Consider the following 10,763-nt stretch of genomic DNA (forward strand, 5'->3'; position numbering starts at 1 on the left):
GTGGAAAGTCAAAGAGTGTATCTATTGCCAAGATCACATAACAACTATGAATGCTGCATATGCTTATGAGTCACCTGTAGATGAGACAATGGGAAATGAGTTCAACTGGAAGGTGATGAATGTTAGATTAAAATTCTTCCTGCCCCCACCCGCTTATTTCTTCCACTCTCCCAGTTCTGTGTCACAATTAGACATGTGTGACTAGAATTCTGAGACTGAGGCCAGATACTATGACAATGGTAATTTAATAGTAAGTAAGAGGACCTCTCAAAGGCTGAATGGATAGATTTTCATGAATTTACAATCCAAGGCAATTACTTCTAACTTGATTCCAGTGTTACCTATCAAAATAAGTATCAAATACGGAAACATAATCATAGCTGACATTTGCATGGCACTTTAAAAGTTACAAAGCAGGGGCAGGTAGGTGGCGCATTGGAAAGAGCACCAGCCCTAAAGTTAGGGGAACCTGAGTTCAAATCTGATCTCAAACACTTAACACTTCCTAGGTGTGTGACCCTGGGCAAGTAACTTAACTCCAATTGCCTCAACAACAACAACAAAAAAAGTTACAAAGCATTATGTCAAATTTGATGAAAAGAATTTCTAAAGATATGAGAAAGATATATATGAAAAGTATATGTATTTTGACTGAATTCATCCTAAACCATTTTCAAAATAAAGATGAATACACAATTTCACATCATTATATTTATAGAAAAAAAAAAAAAACCAAATTCACAATGTGTTTTTCTCCCTCCCCTTCAAAAACTGCCTGATCTTAAACTGTCAATCTCTGGGATTAAAACAATGGCCATTTTTTGATATAACAATGTGTGATACCATCCAGATTATGAGTTTTGAAAACCATTTTACGTATATTATCTTATTTAAGCCTCACAATAGTCCTTTAAGGTAAGAGGCTATACATATTTTTCTCTATTTTAGTTGATGAGGAAATTGATGATCTTAGAAATTAACAGATTTGTCTATATACACAGAGTAACTGTTAGAGGCAGTTTTTGGATTCCCAAGATCAGTTATCCATTATGTCCCTATCCATATTGCTTCCCAATTTATAATAAACTTATTACATGCTCATTAAACTGACAGATTAAATAAGTAATATTTCTCCTTTGTCTTTTCTTCTTTTATGGCATACATTCCCCTGACTGTAGAAGTGATTCAGATACCAATTGGGCTGCCTATCTCAACCAAAGTATTGTCATGTATAATTCAAAAAGGTAGAATTGGCAATGGATTTTGATACCATTTCAGAAAATCATAAAGTAGGCGAAATTTTGACTCATTAAGTCAAATAGACTCAGTTTAAAAGAATAAAGGATTAAAGGATGCTTATTTGGATACCTTCTGCAAAGTCCCACTCTGATGCCTCTTTACGTCATAGATTCTCAAAGGATCATAAAAATCCATGCCAACAGTATACAAGTTCTGGCATGCCCTACCATAAGTAGGCTTTGAGTACAGTCCTAGAAACAGATTGTGTCTGCTTTCTGAGGACCAGGCTAACAAAGTATAAAGCAATTTATCACTACCAAGCTGACCACTTGGTTAGAGAATGATGACAATCCATGAAACAAAAAAAAAAAAAAAAAATACAAAAGGGGTTAAACCAAGTGTGATTTCTAAAGAAGTGGCAAACATGATGGGGAAACAATGCTAGCGACCATCTATAAAATTAATTCTGCTACTGGGACTCTATGTGTGAACTTTTGGTTCAATGATAGGTGGTCATTGTACTGAAGAATCTGAATCATATCAATCAACATTTTTTATTGCAAACAAAAACATAAGTAAAAGAAGTGATAGAAAATATACGATCAATTGATCACACCAATAACAAAACTAACATAAATCATATGATTATTTTAATAGATGCAGAAAAACTATTTTAACAAAATATAGTACTCATTCCTGTTTAAATAATAATTTTTAAAATAGTAACAGGCATAGAAATACATGGTGCTTACTTTAAAATGACAAATAAGATTTACCTAAAGTTATTAACAAGCATTATCTGTAATGGGGATAAGATAGAAGCCTTCCACTAAAAGGAGTGAAGCAAGGAAGCCCATTATCACCACTATTATTCAATATTGTGCTAGAAATGCTAGCAATAAGAGAAGAAAAAGAAATTGAAGGAATTAGAATGGGCAATAAAATCATATACTTGGAGAACCATAGACAATCAACTTAAAAACTAGTTGGAATAATTAACAATGTTGGCAAAATGTAGAAGGTAAAATAAATCTACATCAATAATCAGCATTTTTACATATTACCAACAAAGTCCAATTGTAAAAAAATAGTAAGAGAAATTCCACTTAAAATAATTGTAGACAACATATAATACTTGCAAAATTGTGTCAAGAAAAATCCAGAAACTATATGAAACAATACAATACACTTTTTCACGCAAATAAAGTCAGATATAAACAATTGGAAAAATATCAACTACTCATGGATAGGCTGAGCCAATAAAAATGATAATTCTACCTAAACTAATTTACTTATTCAGTAATGTAACAACAAAACTACCAAAAGACTATTTTATCAACTTAGAAAAAAATAATAAAATTCTTCTGGAAGAAGAAAAAGGCAAGAATATCAAAATAATTAATGGGAAGGAATTAAAAGGAAGGTGACCTAGCCATACCAGACCTCACACTATATTCTAAAGCAGCAATCAGGAAAACTATCTGATACTAAGAAATAAAGTGGTAGATCAGTAAATATAGTAGTTTAAAAAAATAGTAATCTAGTGTTTGATAAACCCAAAGATCCCAACTTCTGAGACAAAAACTCACTATTTGACAAAAAACTTCTAGAAAAACTGGAAAATAGTATGGCAGAAACTAGGTACAGACCAACATCTTAAACCATATATCAAGATAAGATTTTTAAAAATGGCTGCATGATTTAGGCATAAAGGGTGATACTATGAGCAAAATAAGAGAGTAAAGAAGTTTTCCTATCAAATCTAGGGAGAAGAGAAGAATTTTTTAATGAAATGAGAGATATAGGATATTGCAAGATATAAAATGGGTTATTTTGAATACATTAAATTTAAAAGTTTTTGCACAAACAAAACAAATGCAACCAAGGGAAGTAAAAAGATATGTAACAATTTTTATAGCAAATATCTCTGATAAACACCTCATCAACCAAATATATAGGGAACCGAGTCAAATTTATAAGAATACAAATCATTCCCCAAAGGAAAAATAATCAAAGAATATGAATGAGCAGTTTTCAGATGAAGAAACCAAAACTATCTACAGACCTATGAAAAAATACTCTAAAACAGTACTATTTAGAGAAATGCAAATTGAAACAACTCTGAGGTACCACTTCACTAATCAGATTGGCTAATATGACAGAAAGGAAAAATGATAAATGTTGCAAGGAATGTGGAAAAATTAATACATTCATGCACTGTTGGGGGAATTGTGAACTGATCTAATCATTCTGAAGAGCAATTTGGAAGTATGCCCAAAGAGCAACCAAACTGTATACTCCTTGATGTAGCAATACCATAACTCGGTCCAAATCCCCAAAAGATCATTAAAAAGGGAAAAGACTCATGGTAAAGAACTGGAAATTTAAGAATATCCATCAGCTAGGGAAGGACTGACAAGTTGTGGTATATGAATGTCATAGAATACTATTGTATTAAAATAATTGATAAGCAGGATTATTTTTTTTAAAAACTGGGATTACATGAACTAATGCAAAGTTAAATGAACTAAACAGGAAAATATTGGACACTGTATAGTAACACTGTAAAGATCAACTATGAATGACTTAGCTCTTCTTAGCAATACAATGATCTAAGACAATTCCAAAGGACTCATGATGAAAAAATATTTTCTACATGCAAAGAAAGAACTGAAGTAATCTGAATTCTGAAGCATACTATTTTTACTTTTTTCATGATTTCATTTTTTCATGTCTTTTCCTTTTAGTCTGTTTCTTCTTTCACAAGAAGATTAATATGGAAATGTTATACATAATTAGATAAATATATCAAACCTCATCAAATTGCATTTTATGGAGAGAGGAGGGCAGAGAGGGAGAGAGACAGATTTGAAATTCAAAAAATATTTAAATGAACATTAAACCATTGTGAACATCTTGTTTTGTGGTCACTTTATATTTGGGGAGAGGGAGGGAGGGTGACAGGGTAGAAAGAATATCATTAGCTCCTATATTACTGGTATCTATTCAGTAAGAAATATTTTGTGATTTTAAAAATATACTTAGTAAACCTAAAAAAACTGTAAAAATGTTTAAATTACATGTAATTGAAAAAAATAAAATGCTATTAAAATTCTTTAAATCATTATTGATTAGAGAAAAGTAAATAAAAACAACTCTGATATACTACTTTACACCTATTAGACTGGGTAATATGACAAAGAGGGAAAATTATAAATGTTGGAGCATATCTGGGAAAATTGAGACACTAATGCACTTTTGGTGGAGTTTTGAACTGATTCAAGCATTCTAGAGAACATTTGGAACAATGCCCAAAGGGAAAACTATGCATCCCCTTTACTTCAGCAATACCACTTCTACATCTTTAGTCCAAAGGATCATAAAAAAGGGGAAAGGATCTACATGTGCAAAAGAGTTCATAGTAGCACTTTTTTTGTGATGGCCAAAAAAAAAAAAAAAAAAAAAAAAAAAAGAAAGAAAGAAAATTGAGGGGGCACCACATCAACTAAATAAGTTATGGTATATAAATGTAATGCAATATTATTGTGATATAAGAAATAACAATCAGGATGCTTTGAGAAAAATATGGAAAACTTATATGGACTGACAAAAAATGATCAGAATCAAAATAACATTGTACACAGTAACAGCACTATTATAAGATGACCAATTGTGAATGACTTAACTATTCTCAATAACACAATAACCCAAGACAATTCCAAAGAACACATGATGAAAAATGCTTTCTACCTTCAGAGAAAAAATTGGAACTGTTTAAATACAAACTGAATATTTTTCACTTTTCTTCCTTTTTTCCTTCTTCCTTTTTTTTTTGTTTTGACTAATGTGGAAATATTTTATATGATTGTACATATATGACCTATATCAGATTGCTTACCATCTCAGGGAGGAAGGAGGAGAATGAGGAAGAAAGAGAATTCAGAATTCAAAATTATTTTTTAAAATTGATATAAAAATGCTTTTACTTGTAACTGAGGGAAAATATTTTTAAAAGAAGGCATATTATCAAAGACCTAAATAATGAGGAGGGGTAAAACATGCAAAGAAAATAAAAGATAATTTTGCATTAAGATGAAAGACTCCATTGATACCCATTCTGTGTTGGAACTAGCTCTGAAAACAGCTGCCCAATAAGCCTCAAATTGAGAACAGTGCCCATGTTACTCCGGGAGTAGAGCCCAACTTCAACATACAGTTAAGTCAAGAATAGATTGGAAAAATGAACAAACTAAAACAAAGATCCTGACCATAGAATGTTACTGTGTTGACAGGGAAAATGGAAAAGAAGCATCAACAGCATATTTCAAGAAATTATGGAGGAGAGAATGCTGGGAAAATGGTGGAATAGGTCAGGAAAGCTCTCCAGATTTTTCCCAAACAAGTCAAAATTGTGCCTCAGGGTGAATGTTGGACTGTTGTTGTCCTTCATTCTCAAAGAGAATGGCATCCCTATGTTAAAGCTGAGCTATAGTGTGTCTGACTGTGGCTAATCAGACTGATATGAGCTCAGATGCTCTGACACAGATTGGACACAAATAGTTTCTATGAGCATTTGGTATGACTTCTCTAACTTTGAGCATCTCATATTTCTTCTGAGCTACTTCAATTCTACATTGCTCATAGAATAAAGTATCTTCTCTTATGAGAGCACACCATCCCGGGTGGTCCCATGTCATACAACCAATTCTAAAGTTAAGAGAGAACTTGAGAGTAATCTTGTATCACTTTTTTCTGACCACTTTTAGTGATCATTTTTCCTGTGTGAGTTTTCCACAGAATAATCTTTTTGGCAAGCATTCATTTGACCAATGTGTCCATCCCAATAGAGTTATACTCTCTGCAGTAAAGTTGGAATGCTTGGCAGTTTAGTTTGAAAAAGGACCTCCGTGTCTCATCCTTATCTTATCCTGACAAGTGATCTTCAGAATCTTCCTAAAACAATCCAAATAAAATTAATTCATGTTCCTGGAATGATGCTGGTACACTGTCCAGGTTTCACAGGCGTATAACAATGAGCACAAGTCTTCAGTTTGATAGTCTAACACCTCTCCTTTCCCATACTTTCCTTCAGACCCTCCCAAAGACTGAGCTAGCTCTGTCAACGCTTGTGCCAATCTCATTATCAATGTGGACATCCCTGGAAAGTATACTGCCAAGGTAAATGAAGTTATCCACACATTCAAAACTTCAACATTTTCTGTAACCAATGGTTCCACATATAGATGGTGTGGTGCTAGCTGATGGAAGACCTATCTTTTCCTGATGTTCATTGTTAGGTCAAAATTAGCACAAGCAGAAGAGAATCAATCCATACATTGTTGCCTCTCAGCTTCAGAGGATGCATTGAGTATTTACAAACAAAAAGTCATGCACCAACACTTCCTCCACTTTAGTTTTGGCTTGTAGACATTTCAAGTTGAGGAATTTACCATCAGCGTGAAAGCTGACTTTGATTCCATATTTGTTCTCATCAAAGGCATTTGACAACATGGCTGAAAACATCATGCTAAAAAGCAAGGGAATAAGCAAACAGCCTTGTTTCACTCCACTGGTGACCAGGAAAAGTCAAGAGCATTGTCCATTGTCCAGCCATCATAAAATTAACGTACTATACTGATGAACTTCCCTGAGCAACCAAATTTTGACATAATTTTCCAAAAGCCCTCATGACTAACAATATCAAAGCCCTTGGTCATATCTAAAAAATGTTGTTTATGGACCTCTGCTCTGATCCTGGAAATTTCCTGGAGTTAAAAACAAGTAACAATTGGGGCAGAATAGTAGTCCTCCTGGGAACAATTAGAGAAGATTGAAAGAAAGATACAGGACAGAGGTGTGTCACTCAGAAAGCATCAATATCTGCAGGCTAGTTTGGCTGAAACATAAGTTCTGAAGCTAGCTGGGTTAGGATATACCCTCAGCTTCAGCTACAGAAATGTTCACCTTCCAAACAGTATGGGGAGTCAGCTTCTGAGTTGGGAAGATTGAGGGAACCTCTGCTGAGAAGGGAGACTATCTTTTTTTTTTTTTTTTTTTTTTTTTTTTGGCAATAAATATTTTAATTTTTTTATCCTTTTTTTTGTTTTGTTTTTTTTTACAGAGACAAATATTCTTCAAATTTGCTTGAATTTTAATTCAAGGCTAAACCACAAACAGGTACAACCAAGACACAGAAGCTCACATTGACACACACATACACACACACACCCATCTGATTGATTCTCCATTCCCTGACAATCAGAGAAAATGAGGGGAAGATTTTCTTAGGTAGCATCATGACAAACCCCAGAAGAACAGAAAGGAGGCAAGCAAAGCCCTATATGCACCCTCCCCATTTCAGATTTCCCTGCAGCCAGGGGGGCCACTGCCAAGGTCACTGCTTGTCCACTTCAGTCCCCTGGCCGTTGATTGAATCAGTTCCATTCTGCGAGAGGGAAGCTCCGTTTCTGTCCATCACAGTTGAATCCCCAGATCCCATTTCTTTTGGCCCTGAGCCTGAAGCCCTCGCCCTCTTATTCAAGTGCCTAAGACACTTGTGACCATCAGAGGCTGGGCTCCTACTTTTCTCTATCAAAGAGACTCTTATTTGAATTCATAGCTGTATGTTCAGGAAAACCACCAGGTTGCCTGATATAATGTGGCAGCAAATCTTGTTGATTCTACCCAGAAAATTAAAGAAAAAACCAAAATCAAACCAAAAAGAAAAAAAAAAGAAAAGAAACCAAAACAAAACAAAACAAAAATCCAATACATACAAAAACTAGGGATGTAGGGGTGCTAGAGAAAAGAAAGATGGGAAGATTTCTGGTCCCTCTAAAGAACTCTATTTTCAAACAGAATAAAGTACCATCTTAATTTCTTCTACAAGAACTCAGCAACTTGACTCACTTAACTTCTATACATCTAAGTAGTTATTGTTGAATACATTCAGTGTTCACATTTCTAGACAGAATTAAGCCCTGGTATAGGAAGCCCTGCTCTGGGAGGGGAAATGGGAATGAAATTCAGAGACTTCTTGCCTCCCAGATCTGGCTGGGTATGCAGCTGGCGGATGGGGGATGGCAGGGGTGTTGGGACTTCTGATGGGGCAGCCTGAGAAGAGCAGTGATGAGCAGTGGGGGTGTTGCAGGGACAGAAGCTTTCAAAAGCAAAAAGGCTGGGAAGGGGAAGGAACTGGCCTGTTATGAAACATTAAAAATATATATATTATATATATGTACACCTGTCAAGTCATTATTAGGACAAGAAATTAGAGAACAGGAGAGAAATTAGGCATGTTCTGTCCTGATCTGCTCCCTAAAGTTAGGGATGTAGAAAGTCATTACTATGTAGCTAGAGGCAGTGGGACTGCTCATGTCCACAATTCAGATTTTCATCTCCCTATAAAACCTGCACCAAGTCTTTGACTGCATGCATGGGGAGCCCAGATTTGTCTGTTCGCAAAAACATACAAAATAACTAGAAATAGAAAAGGTTTTGGTAACCTAAGGCCATCTGCGCAAGCCTGCCGGGGAGGGAACCTGTAGCAAATTGTTTATTTTTTTTTTTAATACTACAGTGAAAAGGCATTTTAATAGATTTAAAAACATCAGAAATAATCCACTAAGATTAAATGTAAACCATCCCTCCCCCCCAAAAAAAAACAACTAATTCCCTTCGAGGGGACTTTGTCCAGCGAAGCACGGATCAGTGTTTGAGCCACGGGTGGGCTTCCAGGGAAGCTTTGCTGCGATCACCATAGTCATACAGCAGCTCTTCGCCGGCTTTGATGTCCCTGGAGGCGATGAGGATGAGGTGAGGCACGCCGTCAATGTCGTGGAGTTTGGTTTGGCAGTTACCCCACTTGCTGTGATTGATCAGTCTTCCGAGACGATCTGTTTCTCGAGTGGCATCCACACAGTAGGTTTTGCTCAGGTACTGAAAATAGTACATGTAGCAGCCTGTGGAAGGATCCTGAGCATAGAGAGCCTCGCGTTTTTTGGCGTCAGTGTTCTCAATGAGGTCCCCGTGATACTCTACCACAAACTCCCCTCTTGTAAACTGTTTAGTGGCGATCACTCCTCTGCCTTTGCCATCGATGATATCGATCTTCATGCCTTCTTCCTTTCCGCTTTCAATCAGTTCGTCAAGTCTTCTCTTTTCTTCCGACTGTAGCTCGGCTTTGCTTTTTCGGGAGCTCCGTCTCACGGGATAATAGTCAGTGACTTTGCGATTCTGTTGCGTTTTTCCCTGAGCTTTTCTCCTTGAGGCCTGTTTGGTTTGGGGGGGGTTCTTCAGGGCGTGCTTCACGCCGGCGGCATCAGCAGCGTTGGCGGGCAGCGCCATGGATTTGGGGTTTCCTGCAGCTATGGATCTGTGGTTGGGAAGGGGCTCCAGAAAATCCCTCCTCAATTCTCTGCTTTTCTGCTCTTCTGATTCCATAGTGCTCGCTGATGCGTTGTCGCCAGTCCTTTTCTCCTCTCCTTTCTTGTGCAATTCCGTTAAGGCTTTCCCCTGGCATTTGACGTCATGATGTGCAACAGAATTTTCCTCCTGGAATGGAGGACAAGTTCCAGAGGATCTGTGGGAGCTCATGTAGGAATAGATCCTTGACTGGCCCATAAATACATTCTCCCCGTTGGTCCTGGGCCGCGCTGGGTTCCTCCGGTCCATAGTCTCCGGATCCGGAACGGGGGCCGCTGTTCCTCCGGGCGGGGTCGCCGCTGCCGCCGCCTCCTCCGCGCGCGTCTTGGACATCTTCTTGCCTCTGGCCATGGCCCCCAGCCTCGACTGCACCGCCTGAAATCTCCCGGGAAACCGAAGCTTTCCGGGGGAAGAAAAAAAAAAAAAAAAAAAAGGCCCAGCTGTCTTACTGAGACTTGGTTCTATTTGAGAAGGAACCAGCACACACTCAGTGGGGCAGGAATACTGCTGCTGTAAACACTTACAGGAGGGTTTGGATTTCCAGGGCAGAAGGAAAAAATGAAATGGCAAAAAAAAACTTCTGATTACTATCTAAAAGAGATTCTGTGAGGAAAATCTACAAAAATATCATAGCCAAATTCTGAAACCCCCAGATCAAGAAGAAAATTTTATTAGAAACAAGGGGAAAAAAATCAATTATGGGTGGAGCCACGATTAAAATCCCACAAGACCTAGCAGCAGCTGAATTAAAAGGCCACCGGTCTTAGAATAAAATATATACATATAAACATATATATTATATATATATAAAATAACTTTATATTTTATATGTGGAAATGTAAACCATATATTTAAAGTTGTCATTAGTAATTGGGTAGCTAGAAAGAAAGATTTGAATAGAAATGAGTATGATATGATTCTAAAAAGCATGTAGGAAACAGCAAAAAATAAAAGTAATTATGTTATATAAATGAGGTACAAAAGCAAGAATTGACAGAAATTAGGTAGGGAAAAGGGTTGGTAGTTCTGGAATCCTACTCACATTAGGATTATTAGATTAAAGAAGGAACAATACAAATATATGTATATATGTATTTTTA

General features: G+C 36.5%; 1 protein-coding gene across 1 annotated transcript; it reads right to left on the reverse strand.

Moving 5' to 3' along the window:
- Positions 1-7,842: 7,842 nt before the first annotated feature.
- LOC127542111 (N-lysine methyltransferase KMT5A-like) lies at positions 7,843-10,395 on the reverse strand. Its single transcript, XM_051967637.1, has one exon. It carries the CDS (start codon positions 10,012-10,014, stop codon positions 8,947-8,949), a length of 1,068 nt encoding a protein of 355 aa, XP_051823597.1. The 5' UTR covers positions 10,015-10,395; the 3' UTR covers positions 7,843-8,946.
- Between the last annotated feature and the right edge of the window lie 368 nt (positions 10,396-10,763).

The sequence above is a fragment of the Antechinus flavipes genome, chromosome 6 (genome assembly GCF_016432865.1).
Source record: "Antechinus flavipes isolate AdamAnt ecotype Samford, QLD, Australia chromosome 6, AdamAnt_v2, whole genome shotgun sequence".
Lineage (NCBI taxonomy): Eukaryota > Metazoa > Chordata > Mammalia > Dasyuromorphia > Dasyuridae > Antechinus > Antechinus flavipes.